Source organism: Phoxinus phoxinus (genome assembly GCF_949152265.1).
Source record: "Phoxinus phoxinus genome assembly, chromosome: 2".
In the NCBI taxonomy this organism is placed as follows: domain Eukaryota; kingdom Metazoa; phylum Chordata; class Actinopteri; order Cypriniformes; family Leuciscidae; genus Phoxinus; species Phoxinus phoxinus.
This window is the reverse complement of record NC_136877.1, coordinates 44278295-44296802: the sequence shown is the minus strand read 5'-3', so window position 1 is coordinate 44296802 and position 18508 is coordinate 44278295. Positions and strand designations below refer to the sequence as shown.

At 38.2% G+C, this 18508-nt stretch overlaps 2 protein-coding genes across 3 annotated transcripts in view; one reads left to right on the top strand and one right to left on the bottom strand.

The window, feature by feature from the left end:
- csrp3 (cysteine and glycine-rich protein 3 (cardiac LIM protein)) overlaps positions 1 to 18508 on the top strand; it is a 347838-nt gene that overhangs the window by 159086 nt on the left and 170244 nt on the right. The window lies entirely within an intron of this gene.
- Positions 1 to 18508, bottom strand: part of nav2a (neuron navigator 2a) — a 198931-nt gene that overhangs the window by 32163 nt on the left and 148260 nt on the right. For both annotated transcript variants that reach the window (XM_079593513.1, XM_079593514.1), the window contains 5 exons: positions 15762 to 16890; positions 14212 to 14324; positions 13293 to 13401; positions 10903 to 11286; positions 4661 to 4783 (listed from right to left, as the gene is read on the bottom strand). In XM_079593513.1, coding sequence (XP_079449639.1) covers positions 4661 to 4783; positions 10903 to 11286; positions 13293 to 13401; positions 14212 to 14324; positions 15762 to 16890 — 1858 coding nt within the window. The remainder of the gene's footprint in view (positions 1 to 4660; positions 4784 to 10902; positions 11287 to 13292; positions 13402 to 14211; positions 14325 to 15761; positions 16891 to 18508) is intronic.

Here is an 18508-nt window from a genome sequence, read left to right as displayed (position 1 = left end):
CACACACTCTCTCATCTGCCCGACTCTCCTTAGCAACATAGCTTCCCTCATGGCCTGAAGGAATCGTGTGTATTTCTGTATGTGAGATGCTTAGCGTTTTTTCTGTATCTGGTCATGAGGTCTGCCAGCTTTGAATGCTTAAGCATGATCATCATGTTGATCCAGTTACCTGTGGTGTGTGTGTAATCACACTTAAAATGTGCAGACTAATGCATATAAACAGCGACACACACACATGAACAGCGGTGAAGATCCCCATAAGTGGAGTTTATGTTACACACCATATCAATTTACACTGAGAAGAACAGATCCATCTGTTAAATGCATCTCATACAATCTCTCTATCAGCATATATGTAGAAGGAATGATGACGTGTTCTCTGTATATTACTACCAGCTCTATTTCTTTTTACAATTTCTAAAAATAACTGATAACATGCAAATAAACCTTGATATATCCAGTTTGAGTATTACCTAAAAGTCACTCATCACTTTCACTTCACTGCTCTGCTTTCTAAACGCAGCAAATCCTGAACTTAAAGCTCCAGATTCCTTGTTTCCCAGGGCATGTGTTTATTCTAAACACCAACGTTTTTCTCAGGCACTGGGAATCTTGACAGATGCGGGCAAGGAGGAAATTCGGGTAAGGAAGAATTTCTCTTTTTCAGGGCCAGATCAGAAAATGTTTAATGCAAGTAGAAGCTTATCATTAAAATGTCTTTTAATAAATACACTACCGTTCAAAAGTTTAAAGTCAGTAGGATTTTTAAAAGAAGTCTATAAGGCCTTGTGTCCAAAAAAAACTAAAAAACTCAGCTCATCACCATGTGTATATCAGAGGCCCCAGTCAGGACACCCACATCAACACACACACACACACACACACACACAGATGAGAGAGATTGGAGGCCCTAAATACCCAGGTGTCTTCCGGCTGCACAGGTGTGCTGTGGACAGATCAGACTGATGGTTGGAGGGAAGAAACAAAGGGAAGAAGAAGGATCGTACAACATCATCACACAAGACGATGCCTAGAAAAATGTAAGCCACCTCTGTCTCTCTCTTCCCTATGCTTCAGTCTTCTCAGTCTGAGAAGTGCACACTACAGTCTCTCGTTTGAATGCCTGTCCAGAGGTCAGAACGGGGTCATCTGAAGTGCTCTGACCTTAAAAGCCTCTTACACTCGAACATGTGGCAGAGAAGCACGGCTGTGTTATTCCCAGGACCTCGCTCATGTTATCTCTCTCCCTTTTATCTTCACTCCTGCCAGAAGAAGTGTTATTTAAAACAGGAGACGCCAGGGACTTGTGAAATGTTTTCCCCTCATTAGTAAACCACAAAATAACGTGATGATTCATATGAGCTTTAAATAATCTAATCTAATCGTGAGGAGAATCATGTGGTATGAGTGTCTCCTCCAAGACTACAACAAACAAGAGAGAAATGACTTGTTTGATTGACTAATAGCAATATTTATTATTTCCATATTAGGCCATATATTGGAAAAGGGGATTTTTACTCACACCAGAGGTCCCAATGTACCATTATCCCACAGTTATTTAGTAATCTTTATATACTATTAAAGCATTTATTAATATTTCGAATTAGCTTTTGATATTTTCACATGGCAGGTGCAGATTTAAAAGTATGTCCATCGTTTTCTGATCATTCTCCGTAACTTTTACGTTAGCTATGTTTTTGTTGCCATATAATGTAGCTTATACTTTGTCAAAAATGTAGATGTTTACCGTGGATTTTTACAAATTGTTTTGGCTGTAGAAAAACATGAAAATTGTGAAACTAATCCATATGAATTTAGTCCACATTTTCTGAAGAGACACAATCGCTTTATAAAACGAACAGACTGAATGGAAAATTATCAAGAAAAACTAAATTGCGATGTCTTGATCAACATTATAAGTGACAAAAAAAACATCAACATAAATTCCTGTGTATCTCTCTAGTGCAAACAGTGAAAACAAAGTAATTTCATGCAAGAAATGCCATATGACCAGCTTGTATTTTTGTCCCATTTACTTCCCTATATCATAAATTGAAAAAAAAGAAACAAAAAACTTGATTGAACTGATATTGCATTCATAGAGAAGCTCCCATGTTCTAGTTTGCACTGAGGGAAGAGACTAAACGGACTAATGTGGTGTGTGGTAAAAGGGTGGTGGAAATAAGGAAGGATGATTGGGTCGCAGAACAAAAAGGAGAAGATAACAAATAGATCTGGCTGAAAGAGAGAAACAAAGAGAGAGAGGGAGAGATGGGTGAGTTTGAGAGCAGCAGAGACAGTGGTAGATGTTTAGAGCCTGGAGGTTAACCACAACATCCTCAGCGCAGTGGAGGGGACTTGTTCTCAGAAAAGAGGGAGGGGAAGCGTTCAAAATAGAGGGAGGCTATTTATGGTGCAAGAAACACCCATATTATATAATTTCATCATTGTGCTGTACATTTCCTCTTATGTGTGGAGTCTGAGGGGGACGGAGAGAAAATGAGGAGACGGGACTATAAAGAGACGGGAAAGATAGTGAGGAATTCCCCCATGTGCTCGTCCTGTGGTCAAGTCCTAACAAGACACACTGTAGTGAGGGTGAAGGGTGCATATATGTATATGGGTAACCCTTAAAGTAAACCCTGCCCAGCATCCCCCCAAATACTGAATAATAAACACAATAATTTAGTGTGAAATGGCCAAATGCAATTATATGTAACACAATAGGTTGATGTCTCTGAACAGTGTTGTTCATATTCAAAAGCAGCATGAGTATTTATCAGATCCATGCAAATGCTCCAACACAGAAACAAGCTCTTTTGTTTTGGTGCAGAGAAGGGAATTCAAATCAGTTCACATTTGTGTTTCGTCAATAAGACTGAGACAAGACGTCATACATGCAAATAAGGATGACTAAATTATGCCATGATGCAAACTGTATATATATATTAAAACAAGTACTATAAAAAAGTATTGCAAACAACAAAGAACATCAGAAAAGAACTCTAGAAAAAAAACCCACCTGGAAAAAAGCATATAGTATAGGAGCCTTACTTTAATAGGAACTATTTTTTCTTAATTTTGTTATTTTTAATTCATTTTCAGACAAAAAAAAGGCTTGTTCAGAACTGGCCGGCATGTTATGTTATGTGTGGTTGCCAGGGTATGTAGTTGTTAAGGTATTTTAAAAAACTCAACATGTGAACAATAATAATTTTCATTTACTCCTTGCAGCAATGATTTTGATTTGCTAATGTGCGTTCAACAAAATCCTGTCCAGGGTATAAAAGCTGCATCTAAATGAGCATGTTATTCAGCTAAATGCTGGTGTGACCACAGACTGAATTGCCTCTGGATGTGCAATACATGCAATAGTAGAATGAAAAGACTTATCCAACAAAAACACACACAGAAAGTATTAGACCTTTTTTTAGGAAGTGCACATGATTTTAAAAAGGGGAGCAATAAAAAAAAAAGCACAATCTTCCAATATTTTCAACAATCTAAAACTTACTTTCCGATCTAGCTGAAAAACTAAATGTGGTGACGTAATACCAGAATGAATGGCATCTCATCTGGTCCACGCACCCATCGGTCTTTCTGCCAGCTAATGACTCAAATACATATAAATACACATGCTAATTAAATACCATAGTTTAAAGGGGGCAGTTGTCCCCACTCTGCAGGGTTACACCCACAGACTACAACATAGATCTACAGCAGAGAGGGTTGTGGTGACAAGCCATCATTTCAGTTGGTTTCTTTCTTTTGAAAGCTAGTGGTGTGTGCAAGAAGACTCAATAGAAGACCTATTTTCTTGTCTTTTCTGTAATGGAGCGTGCCATCAGCCAACGACAACCAGAGAGTACAGGATTTACCCCAGTGAACTTAATATAGACCTCGAGCAGCCTATAAAACCAATGCAGCTGTGATTCAGACAAAGCACTTAAACATGATCTGCTACAGAGGCTGATATTATGATTATGCATTTTTAAAATAATCTTCTCTGATGGTGTTTACTGGTGCGAGGGCAGGCCAACCTGTTACTCATGACATCACAGCAATAGCAAACCACAACCATCCAATCAATTCCCCATAGACAAAATCAAGATCCGCCTTACAGTCTCTCTTATTCGAGAAGCAGTTTCACTCAGATATATGTCACAACAGGAGAGAAAAGACTCAACTTCCATTTCATGCAGACTTTAAAGGTACTCTATGCGACTTTTGGCCCTCTGGCGGTAAAAAAACAAACAAAAAATGCATGCATTTTACGGAAGAGTTTAGTTTTGGTTGTGCTTCGGCTCTGTGTGACTATGTGTGTGACTCCTACACCAGACACGCGTCAAAGTAGCCGGAGCAACTTTTATCTATTTACGGAAATGACTAGACACGCACGGGCGAGTGACGCATGTACGCAATTTCCTGTGGAAACCATCCCGCTAGATCTAAAATATACCTAAAATATAACACTTATAATAGGCTTATCATAGTGAATCAATCAGTGGAAGACAACAGGAAGTGGAAGAAGGATTGATGATGTGTTGACAAAGTTACATAGTGTACCTTTAGGGAAAGACAAGGACATTTAAATGTAGAACTAGAAGTGAATCCACATTTTGTGTATGTAAAGAATACAAGAGAAAGAAGAATAAGGTACCTGTCGGCGTCTCCCTGGCCGGTGGAGGCATTCCGCTGCAGATTTTCCCGTACCATTGCCATTCCATCCGGCATCCGGTTCAATCGCCGCGTATACAGACTCAATCCCCCATCCGTCATGTACCTGAGAAAGCACACAGAGACAGATATTACATTAATAAATTAAAAGATTAGGAAATAAAGAACATTCAAAAGCGATGAAACTGCTCACTGACGCACGCGTCACAGGTTTGGAGGTCACACATCTTGAAGTAAATTAACCACAACATTTTTAATATAATATAACAATCGGGGAAAAGTACGAGTTCCTGTAGGCTGCAATGAAGTCAATTTGAAATACAAATGGTGACCACACAAAATCACTGCAGTAGTTTTGGGCCACTAAATATTTGCTAATAATGCTGGTCATCAGAATTTACAGATAAATAAACATATCAATACAGAGAATGATGTTCTATATAATCAGTCTAAGTAAAACGCATAATCGTTTTTATGGCAAATAGGATGTTTGACTAGTTTTGGTAGGACTAGAACTAGAACCTTAATCAACTAAACTAAACCGTGTTTCATCTAATACAGCCCTCATGACATCCAACCCTCAACTGGTTTAAATCAGGCAACAGGAAGTGTGTGTGTGTGTGTGTGTGTGTGTGTGTGTGTGTGTGTGTGTGTGAGAGAGAGAGAGAGAGAGAGAGAGAGAGAGAGAGAGAGAGAGACATGAGGTTATTATGGCCAATGATTCACACTCACTCCGAAAAAAGGCACCAAAAAAGTCTACCTTCATCAACCTTGAACTAACTGTTACCTTCTAATAATACCAGATATGTGCATGTAAAACTCAGTTTCACTTAAGCAACATCACTCATTTCTTTATCCATTCATTCACATTCGTCTATGAGGTTTAGGTGGGAGAAAAGACCATTTGGTGAAAAACACCCTCACATAACTAAAACACAATCGGATACTTTTCCAAATATTTGCCCTGTCCATAGATCCCTGGCTGCTCGCCGTCACTCACTCTCCTGTAGTTCCCACTGGACACTGGAATAAAACACCTTCTTCACGCTCAAGCAGACTCACTCAAGGGAAGACAGTTGTGCGTCTGTTAGTGTGTGGTTGTGTGTCGATATAGTGGCTCTTTGTGTTAAATACTGTCACATCATCTTGAGAATAAGCTGCTGACATACTGTAGCTGGAGCTGGTGGGTTTATACGGCCAACAGTTCATCAACATCTCTAATCAAATCACCTCCATACCTCAGATTCTCAATTTCCCTCTACATTTCTGAGCGCATGGGGGAATTTCACAACAAATATAGGTTACATTTCACCATAAAATCTTAATTCTCAAGAAAACAATGCTTAATATATATATGTTTCCCTTACTTTTTGTAACGTGACTTTTTTTTCAGACAGTTTTCATAACACTTGCTGCTATCATATTTTACAATCCAACTTCAAGCATCAATAGAGAACAGCATCATACTTTTCTATACTTATTTGTAAGAACAATGCATTTTGATGCTGCAAGTAAAATCTAGATTACACTAAACAGAAACAGTCTAAAAGCAATCAATAAATGTTAATAAAATGTCTTTAATTTGTACAGTCTCTAAAGGCATTAACGGTCACATTACGCATACAGATTGACAACAATGACTGACATACCTTTCAGTCTTAAACATCCATCAGATAAGATGAGATCTCCTCTCAATGCACGCTTTCTGGACTCTCTGATGCGTTTGTTTGCAATAGTGTGTGAGGTTATGAATAGGTTTTGCATGTGTATTCTCTAGTGCAGGACTATATTCTATGTCTCTACTCTTGTGTGTGTGTGTGTGTGTGTGAATGGCTGAAATTTGTGCCGGTGTGCTGGACTGTTTGGTGAAGAGGGAGGAGGCTAAACCAACCACCCCCTTCCCCAAAACACACACACACACGCACACCCTCACATAACACAACCCCCACCCCATGAGTAGACCAGGCCAAGACAGCCTGAAGGGGTTTTGGGAGAGGGGCAACGCATGAGGAGAAAGAGAGGGAAGAGAAAGAGTGAACAGGAAAGAAAGTTCAGAGAGGAAAAGTAAGACTAAATTGGTGCCAAAGATTAATAGTCTTACATTTGAAGAGCAAAATGGATATTTCAAGGAGGAAGGGCTGTATACAATATACATTTATTTCTAGGGGTGTAACAATATATCGTGCCACAATATATCGCAATACAAAAATGCAACAATACGTATCGTGGATAGTGACAATATGTATCGTGGATAGTTCACCCAAAATAGAAATTACTGTATAAGAAAAAAATCATGTTTTCAGAGTTTTAGTGTCAGTACTACATTAAACTACTATATAATGTTGATTATAATGTATAATAATGCAATGGTCAGCTTCAGAATCATGAATATTTTTATTCTGGTGTCACCATTGTCCTTGAATTACAAGCACCAAGTCCAAACCTGTTCATTTAAACCCACAATGTAATTTCAAAGTTAGCATTTTAATCAACAGTACATTTTTTGTTAACCTTTTATCATATGTCTTGGGAGTATCGCAATAATATCGTATCGTGAGTTCAGTATCGTGATATATATCGAATCGTGAAATGAAGGTATCGTTACACCCCTATTTATTTCTATTTATTTACGAGGAGATAAATGAAAACACACACACACACACACCACAAACACTTTTTTATATATACACAAAGTTTGCTTAATTATCATGAAATCAATATATAAAAATCAATGAATTATTTTGAATTATTTTAATGATTTTAATTAAGCACACTTTTCAAATTCTCATTATCATGTCAGAATGCAATATATCTTTAATTCTTAAATCAGGCTTCATTGCCTTTATACTAAATATAATTTGGGAAATATTCTTCCTAGACATGTTCTTTGGGAGGTTTTGAAGGAATAAAAAAATATATCTAATATCTAAATATATCTAAAAAATATATTTACTATATATCTATAGTAAATCCCAAAAGCCTGAACATAAGACAATCAAACCTGAGACAATCTTGCACACACACACACACACACACACACACACACACACACACACACACACACACACACACACACACACACACACACACACACACACACACACAGTGTAACATTAAGATTTTTTTTCTTATTTTCATGACAATTAAGCACATTGCTCATATATTCAAAAAGAGAAAAACATCAGGCAACGTAATTTGAATCCTTACATTTTTACTTTTTAAAAACCAATTTAAACCAACACAAACACACAGCCTAAACACACTAAAGCTCTAAATGCCATTTAAGACTATCTTATACGGTCAAACTTTAACCAGTGTCCACCTCCACAGATGACACAATTCCCAGCATTTCCATCTCATTCCAGATGATTATTTGCTTTGTGGAAATGTCAGTAGCCTCAGAGACCGTAACCGCAATGTCAGTAATAAAAGCCTCTTTTAAGTAAAGAGCATATTAATTTCAGCTCGATACACATGATGTAATGTGACAAACCTGTCGCTCCATTATCAAAGTGCTGTCATGAATAGAGGAAGGAGATCATATTAGCTCAACCTATATGTGTTCATACACACAGCAGCCTGGGGTGAATTTCTACAGTAAAGCTTTTAACCCGTCAGCCCAGATTGGACTGTGAAAACAACCACTTTGACACTTGGGAAATCAGATCCAACAGCTGTGTTATACAGCCTCCTTTCCGTGAGGGATCTGGTTCAAACATGTTAGTGAACTTTGAGATCTATAAAGCCTCCCAATACTGATTTCACTTGCCTCAATGCTCATGACACCATCTATTGTGCAGGGTATCCTCTAGTTTAAGAGACATTTACTAAAGCACATAAGAGACTCCTTTGGGTCTGTATTGGCCTTTCAGTTAAGTGTCAGTGTTAAGGGCTTCACGTTCAAAATGTCAAAATTACAATAGCGCCCCTATGACATGCAGTAAAAGTGAGCAGAATGTGACAGGATTTTGTGGGACGTTTAAATTGTATATTAATCAACATCTTAGTGATATTTTGCAGCCAGAAGTCAGGCTCACGGCCAGGTGTAATTGCAGCCTGTCTCCTGGCCCGGTCTTTATAATCTGATTATGTTACAGGCACTAGAACGGTTTGTAGTGCTTAAAACCACACAGGAAGACTGTGATTGTGAGGAAATAATAACACGAGAGGTTTAAATTGCACATTATCACAGTCAAGGTATGCAGAGAGCTTGTTTCGGCATGAAGTGGGAGTCTGTACACTCAGTACAGGGGATGCGAATGCACCAAAGACGCTTTTATTCCTGCCCGAAGGGCCAGTGCAAGGTGAGAGTATTATTGCATTTAATGTGCTCACCTGCGTCATTAGATGGCATAAGTGTTTCTAACAAACACCTGAATTAAAATCTACATGTGAGAATTGAACCAGGGAATCAGGGCAACACAAACACACACAATCCCAAACCCTTCACTAGCATCTTTCCTGAGCTCTGATGCAAAGAGGGAAAAATAAAGCCATTTCAGCTTTTAAGAGCGTCCCCCCAAAAATGTCAAAACACGTCTACTATTATATAATGTTAGCCTAGAAATCTAGACGCACCCTAGCGGCAGCAAAATGTATTTTGCAGCCAGGGCAGTCAAGCAACTCTCCATAGACCTTCTAGCTGCAAAAACCTAAATTGGGTCAGGCCAATCACGTCGTGTATAGAGTAGGCGGGGGCGGGCTTAACATATGACGACAGAGTTGCGTCGGCTGCCACTTGAAAACAAAGAATGGCGGCTGCGGATGGAGAACAGCGGTCTTTCGAATCGGCTTTGGCCGCGACTCTGGAGGACTTGGAGTTACATTTTTCTTTAAGAAAAGAGCAAAGAACGGCACTTAAGTCATTCTTAAAAAAGGAAGAAGTGTTCGGAGTTTTGCTGGACCGGATCTTTGCCGCTCTCTGACTACGTCACCTTCTTTGCTCTGGTTGGTTGTAGCGCTATCCTATTGCGTGCAGAGGGATTTTGAGAGACAAACGTTTATCCCGCCCCTCGGATTAAGCCGCGTCTATGGAGAGTTGCCAGACTAAACATCTTGATGTAAATCTGGCTTGCCAGGCTAATATAATGTAATATTAGCAAAAAACACTAGTTTGGGGTCTGTACGCCTGTACGATTAGTCATTTTACTCAGGAAGGATGGATTAATTTGATCAATGGTAAATACATTTATAATGTTATACAAATGTTCTTTTGAATCCTGAAAGTTTCCAAAAAATCACAGTTTCCAAAAAAATATTAAGCTGCACAACAGTTTTCCACATTGATAGTAATAAGAAATCAGCATATTAGAATAATGATTTCTGAACAATCATTTTGACAATTATGACAGGAGTAATGATGCTGAAAATTCAACTTTGCCATCACAGCTATAAATTACATTTTACAAATTACAATTTTAAATTAAAAAATTTAAACAGAAAGCAAATATTTTAAATTGTAATAATATTTCACAACATTGTTTACTGTGTTTATGATCAAATAAATGCAGCCTTGGTGACCATGAGAGATTTTCAAAAACATTTTTAAAAAAAACATACAGACCCCAAACTTTTGTACGTTAAATCTTTTACTGATTTAGCACATATCCTAAACCAATGCCCAAATGTAAAAGTTGGCTCTTAGTTAACACCATCCATTATTTAATAATAAATCATACAACTTGCCATAAAACAAAGGTAAAAAAAAGAAATTTATTCCAGGAGGTGAATATTAGATTTAAAAGTTAATTTCTGACTGTGATAGTCACACATTGACTTATGATCTCAATAAGAAAATGCATTAGCCCTGAGAAAAAAAACACATACATTCATATTTAGAGAGCCATCTCACCCTCTAGTGGCTAAACTGCAATAAAACAACACTAAAATGCCCACATGGATAAGTTCACAGGTAGCATGATTTATATGATTATCTTTATGCCACGGTGATGTGCAAATTTATGAACTGTAATGACAATCTACGTCAACCCACTCCCTTAACTAAGGCACTTAACAGAATCATTTCTCAGCAAGGGTTAGGAATATAACTGGCTGAATATCTTCTAGGACCAACAAATAATGATCCCTTGTGTAAATAGTTGTGCACCCTTTAAACTGCCCTTTCAACTTTCCTTTCATCTTCACTAAACTACATGAAAACAACACCTTTACTTATCAGCCATTGAAAAACCACACTAACCAATGACGACCACGTTTCACACTCACCCGCTGGTCAGCTCATCGGTGCGGGCGTTCTTAGCCAGCACGTCTCCATCACTCATATATCCACTCATCTCCAGCCCCACTCCGGCCAGCTCCAGATCCTCCACCCTGTCCCCCAGCTCCAGACCACAGAGGGCACTGCCCCGCGCTGCCAGCTGCTTCCGGAGAGGACCCGGGTACAGATACCGGCCTTGGCCAGACGCCACCCCTGCGCTCCGGGACTGATAACCGTTACCAACCGAGGGAGCATCTCCTGCTTGTAGACGGGGACTGGACTGGCCCATGCGACTGGCCCAGGACAGCGGCGCAGATCGTGATGCCATGCTGAGAATGCTGCGACCGCTCATTTCAGTGGTCACGCTACCATCAAAAGTGGTTTCCAGTGTACTGAGAGAGAGAGAGAGAGAGAGAGAGAGAGAGAGAGAGAGAGAGAGAGAGAGAGAGAGAGAGAGAGAGAGAGAGAGAGAGAGAAACATTTTCAGTCAATATGAAATCAAAATTAGCTTGCTCCTTGTTCTAACAACTTCCCTCTTCCTTTGAGTATCTGTGTCCTTATGGTAACACTTTTAGTTTAGGGTCCAAATCTCACTATTATTGCTTATTAGCATGCATATTACTAAAATATTAGCTGTTTATTAATTCTGCATGACCGTTTTCTATATCCCTTATACAACCCAATACTTAAACTCAACAACTACCTTACAAACTCTTAATAAGCAGTAATTGGGAGTTTACTGAGGCAAACGTCATAGTTAAAGGAGAACTCCGGTCAATTTTAACATTGAGCTCAATTTTTAGTAAATTTGGAGTGCTGTCAATACAGAGAACAATGACAAAAATCGGTGTTGCCTACACTGTGTTATCCTATTTTTTAAATTTACACCCTATTGACTTGAATGGGGCAAGTTTTAAACTTAACCAGTTCTTAGTCTTAACATCTTTGATGTGTCATTACAAGTGCCCAGCCATGTTGAGTGATTCCTTCAGAGTGAACACGAGTGAATCTGACTGCAGTAGATGTGAAAGATATGAATAAAAATGATGTTATATCAGCCAGCGCACAGACCTGTATTTAGTTCCTGTTTTCGGTGGAAGTCCAAAGTAGTCGATTGTCGAGTTCACGCGCATAGGTTTAGTTACTATGATCACGCGCGTGAACTCGACAATCGACTACTTTGGACTTCCACCGAAAACAGGAACTAAATACAGGTCTGTGCGCTGGCTGATATAACATCATTTTTATTCATATCTTTCACATCTACTGCAGTCAGATTCACTCGTGTTCACTCTGAAGGAATCACTCACATGGCTGGGCACTTGTAATGACACATCAAAGATGTTAAGAGAATAAAAGCAGGTTTAAAACTTGCCCCATTCAAGTCAATAGGGTGCAAATTTTTAAAATAGGATAACACGGTGTAGGCAACACCGATTTTTGTCGTTGTTCTCTGTATTGACAGCACTCCAAATTTACTAAAAATTGAGCTCAATGTTAAAATTGACCGGAGTTCTCCTTTAATAGTGAGAATTGGTCCCTAAACTAAAGTGTGTGTATATACACTCACACACATATCATATTAATACGTAAATGGAAACACATGGTTCATATGAACTTCTAAAATGAAATGTACCATGGCTATTATTATGATTTTTTTTACATTGGTAGTAGCTCATACCAAGTTTTACCAACAGAGTTTAGTTCTCGAAACTACAGTTACTATGGTATTTTCACCAAATAGCATTCAATTACAAAATTTACTTTTAATATGAGATGTTTTAAAAAAAATAGTACTGATTAATTGTAAAAAATATTCTGACACCTCAGGAAACAAAAATGCCTTGCTGATCTCATTTTGCCCTAAAATGGACTTTTTAAGCAGTTCACGGTTACTGCATTATGCCATCATAGCAATGCAGTCTGGGTCAATTAGATGAATAATCAAAAAGAGGAACAAAAAAGGTTTTAAGAATAGACAGAGATGGAAAAAACACCAAGGAGCCAGTGGACACCCTTTATAGAGTCACAGTAAAAAGAGCCAAGCTGAGGAAGGAATAGGTACGTTCTGTTTTAAAAGAGAAAATCGTGACACAAAAAGAAAACAAAGTGTCCTTTTATGGCAGCCTGTGTTTTTGTCAGTTTGATTGGGATGGAGGATAGAAGAATAATGTGCTTTCCTTCATGGTTCACCAAATAACCGTCTTCTTCTCCATCTTAGCCACTGGATGTGGTTCTTGAGATGGCTATATGGGTCTTTAGAAATTAAAAAGATTCTGGGTGTTTCATTGCAGGTTCTTCATATAGGAAGGATTCTGGGTTCTTTAACAGATTCTTTGTGAAAGTTCTCCTTCTGCATCAGGCTGTGATAAGAAAGAAATACTGTAGATGCGTCTACCTGTGTGTGATTTGCGTCCCCCGCAAACTTGACATGGTCTCTTCTAAATTTTGTCTCAGGTCAGCAATGTTTTTGACTGTCCTCAGGCGTCTGGACTCTGGATCTTCACCTGAAAACAGGACATTCATTTTCACACTTTATATCATATATCAGTATTTAAATACTACTGTTTAAAATGTTGGGTTCAGTAAGATTTAGTTTTTAAAGGAATTAATACTTTTATTCTGCAAGGACACATTGAATTGAAAAGTTACAGAAAAGAAATGTATCAATGTTATACAGCATTTCTATTTTAAATAAACGCTTTTCAACTTTCTATTCATCAAAGAATCCTGAACAAATCTATCACAGTTTCCACAAAAAAATATTAAGCAGCACGACTGTTTTCAACATTGACATTAATAAGAAATGTTTCTTGAGCAGCAAATCAGCATATTAGAAAATTCAGCTTTGATCACAGGAATAAATTACATTTAAAATATATTAAAAGAAAACACTTATTTTAAATTGTAATAATATTTCACAATATTACTGTTTTCTGTATTTATTAAATAAATGCAGGCATGGTGAGCAGAAGAGACTTCTTTCAAAAATATTAAGAAAAAATCTTACTGATCTCAAACTTTTAATATTCTATAAAACATAATTTCTTACTGGAATAAACCGATCCAGAACATAATCCTTTATATATATATTATTATATAATAATAATATATATTTTTTATAATATATATATAAATATTATATTATAATATATTATATATATTATATATATATATCAATATTTTTTGTAATATATATATATATATATAATATTAATATTATATATATATATTAATAAATATATTGTTAAAATTATATGTAGATTTCTGTTATTACCAACAGAAAACGGTCTTCTGAAAGAAATCGCTCAGGTTACCTGACAGGTCCTCAGTTGAAGACTGGCTGATCTTACTGAAGCTACAGGAGTCGCTACTGAGGCATCCAGAGTTTGGGTTTGAGCCAATGTTTCCATCTATCTCATTCTGAGACCTAAAAACACAGGGGTTAAAAATAAAAAAAGTTATCATTCATGTAGATACGCATGCACACATTTTCTGTGACATCGTTGTCAGCAGAAGTCATCGCCTGACTAAAGAAATCCTTTATGGAAAACAAACACAGGGCAAAGAGTCTGTTTCGGAGGAAATGCCAGGCAAACGCTTCACAGCTGAGCCTGACGGGGAGTCATACACATGTGAACATGCACGCACACTTACTAGAGCCATAAGCAATGAGGTCTCATAAACTATATACAAATGAGCAATATTGTGCTCCTGTTTTGGAATTAATCCATTTGATTTATCTGTCCATCTAATGTGGATTGCATGCATAACAATAGGATTCTGCACTAGATGCAAAAAAATAATTCACACTCATGTCAATTTTAAACTTGTTTTTCTTCTTCAATTAGTTTCTAAGGTAACACTTTCTTTCTTTCTTTCTTTTTATAAGTTGGACTGCATGTGTAGGAAATGGAAAATATGCATTTTTTGGAATTTACATTTTAGTTAACAGCAAAATACAAATTTTGACTGAAATTACAAGATTTTTACAAACCCAATTTAAAACACATTCAATTTGTTCCACATTTCTACATGGTCTGAAATCCGAATTTAAACTAAAATCAGATTTTTATTTCTGATTAATATCATAAAAGTGATTCATTGTTATTTTAGTATAATTCATGTATAAGTATTCTCTTTATTAAAGTTTAAGTTTTAATAATTGTGCTTTTGTAATTTTTATAAAAAAAATTAAATACTACTGTTTAGATTTAATCTATTTCTATTACAGTTTTATTCATTTTAGTAACTAATACTTTACTGATAAACTTAAACTTTTTTAACTTTATTTTATTTATATTTATTTCAGCTATATTTCAATTAACAAAAACAATTTTAAAAGTTTAAGGGTACGTTTACATGACAATGATGTACCAAAAACTGAAAAGTTTTTCCTTTGTGTTTTTTGTCAAAATGATCCCGTTCACATGTATGCGTGAAAACAACTATAAATGCTGTATTCCTCAAGCCAGGCCAGTAGTTGGCGATGTCAATTTGTAAAGAAACAATACACGCCTATAGACTGAAAACGTGATGCGCTTGCATGGTATAGTTTTTCTTTTAACTTGCACTTTGAAAACCGTTTTCAAAAGTTTGTGTTTTCAGGCCCCCAAAACAGCATTGTCGTATAAATGAACGTCCAACATGCATTAAAAGTTTTCCATTTTTATTTTAAAAACTGTGTTTTGTAAACGGCCCCTTAGTTTCAGTTAACAATAACAACACTGGTTGCTAGATGGTTGCATACTTGCCCAAGTTAAAAGACCCCCTATGATCTCTAGATACGGCTCAAGTCCGTCCTTCGATCTAACTCTACGGTATTTTTAGACCTGTCTTCAGCTGAAAATCCCATCAACGGTCTCACCTGTACATGAAGGGTGCTACGGTGGCTGTGTTGGGGTGGTTGTACTGCTGCTGGGGTTGCGGCAGCTGCACACTGACCGTGTTGCAGGCCGTGGATTGTGTTCCGTTGGCCACTGGGACGCCACTGTGCGTTTGGTGTCCTTTGCCCTCGGTGGAAGCCAGGCTGGAAGAAGACGAGGAATGCCGACTGTCCCTATGGAGTCCCAGACCCCCTCCCAGACGCATACTGCGTGGCCTCTCATTATCTTTACCACCGAGAGGCAGCGCTGAGCTTTTTACCGCTCCATTTCCTGTGCTTTTACTTCCTGGTTTTGGAATTCCGCTATGTGCAGGGGCGGAGCTATCTTTCTTGGTAACGCCCACCTTGCCGCCTTTGGGTATAAAGATGCCGATCTTGGAGGCTTTCCTGGGCTCTGCCTCTGAGAGAGCAACTCCGCTTGAGGGAACAACTTCCTCCTTAACCTCTTCTTTGGTCTCTACCTTTTCCGAGGCAGGGACACGCTTGGACTCCTTCCCGTTTTTGTCCTTGTCCTTAGCTTTTTCCTTCTCTTTCTCTACAGCTTTAGTTGAGGCTTTTTTTGCCGTGAGTGCCCGGCTAAATGTCCGCTGCGCAATGCCCTTCAGTGCAATCTTTGGGCTGCTGGTCGTCATGTTAAAAGAACTTGATCCGTTCGTGGGTCTCACATTACCATCCGTTTCCTCAAAGGGTTCTGTATTGGAACCAGCCTCGACTCTTTCCGAACCCAAGCCGCCATCTTTCCCTGCTGTCGGCGTAACGGCGCCCTCTGTTTGCGCGGATGATTTGGAGCCTCCTTTGCTATTGAAAAGTTTGAGCTTCTCCAGCATGGACCTCTGAGGCACAGCTTTCGGTGGTGGATCTGCAGGCACGGGCTGCTTGGCTTGGAGATCTGGCTTGATGGACAGCACCGTTGAGGAAGCGGAGGAGGTAGCAGTGTGCTTGGTGCTCTGAGATTTGATTCTCCAGGGTTTGCTACTCGAGTTGGGATGGGGGATGGCTGATGACGAAGATGAAGATGCCACAGTGCTGGTGCTAACAGAGGTGCAGGCGGACACCAGGGATGACAGAGCGTGCTCAGTCACGCCTTGTGAGGTGATACTCTCTGATGATTCTGGAGAGGAAACCACATGAGAGGTGTGACACACAAACAGTTAATAATGGACACTGACACTGACAGTTGGACTGCATACGTATGTTGGAGAAGGAGTTCAATTCAAAACACATTCATATGTGTACCACGAAATTCTAATTCAAATTAATATCCAATTTAGAATCCACTTAAAGTTTCAGTTTGAATGGTCCAGTGTTATTTAAAGTCCCCCTGTAGTCAATAATTGTATCCCTTAAAACTCATATTTGATCACCAAAATGACTTCATGCCTTAAAATAGCTTGAATGTAACTACACCCTTGCCTCGTTCAGTATACGCGGTTCTATGAATATGCAAATGAGACCCGCCTCCACTCACTCACACCAGCTCAGAGATCCACTCGTTGACCTGATTGGTTACAAGGTAGTTTGTGATGTCAGAAACACCAGCGATTTCAAACCGCGTTTTTGAGACTGTCTTTGGTTCACAGCAGTTTTTAAGAGAAAATACTCAGCAATGGTGTTGACTTATGAATTTAAACATGGTTTGTTTAAAGCATATTAAAAACACCACATAGAGATATAAACAACATTAAAAGCTTGATTTTTACCACAGGGAGACTTTTTTCATTTTAATATTTTTGTGTAGCTTTAATTCATTTTATTTCCGTTTTAGTAATCTTAGTTCATGAACTTCTTCAGGGAAACGTTTTTAAAGTTTAAGCATCTCATCTAATATTTCAGCTTCTTTCAATTACCCAAAACTATTTTAGTTATAGTTAACAATAACAACACTGGAATGGTCAGATCAGATTTCACATCCATCCTCCATCTATGAACAGCAATCTGATGGATACAAACCCGATCCAATTTGTGCTTTGAAATCCAATTAAAATCTCATTTTTGCAAACGAGTCAAACAGAATGATCAGATTTCAAAGGACACATAACATCAAATAATGTATGAGAAAGTCTCTTGGAAACTGCATGGACATCATTACTATAGAAACAAATACAACAATAGCACAACAGTGATACTAAAGATCAGATCTGAAAACCAAATTGGACTTTAGTCCAGTGCAGTGTTGTGGAAGAAGAACCTATAAGGGAAATAAAGCGATAATTAAAGTAGATTAAATCAAATGCTAAGAAAAAGTTTGGAAGTTTAACCAGAGATGCGTATTGAAACCGGTCTCCCTAGCCAGCCATAAAAGGCTAGTTACTCTTGAGCTAGTGTTATAGTGAGCCGCAGACAGCCAACTGAGATCCTTTCTAAACTGTTTACACTAAACCAGCGAGAAAAACTGCAATGCCCATTCAAACGCTAGAGGCCAAATGTAGCTACAGTATTGTGTTCTGTGTGACATACACAATCAAAACTTCCTTTAAAACAACGGACATAATACAAACAAATCTCAAATTTAAATCAGCAAGTTTTCTGTCTCCCATTCACCTGCGAAGTCCATTTGTTAAAGTGTGCCGGATTCACAGTCAGTCCAGCCTGTGGAGTCTCAGTAGTGGAGTTCACTCGCAGGAGTTACACTGCAAATAAAACGCTAACCGCAAACACCCCGCTGTCTCTCTCTCTCTCTCTCCAGCCCCCTCCCTCTGAGCCTGTAGATCACGCTGAACACACTCGCT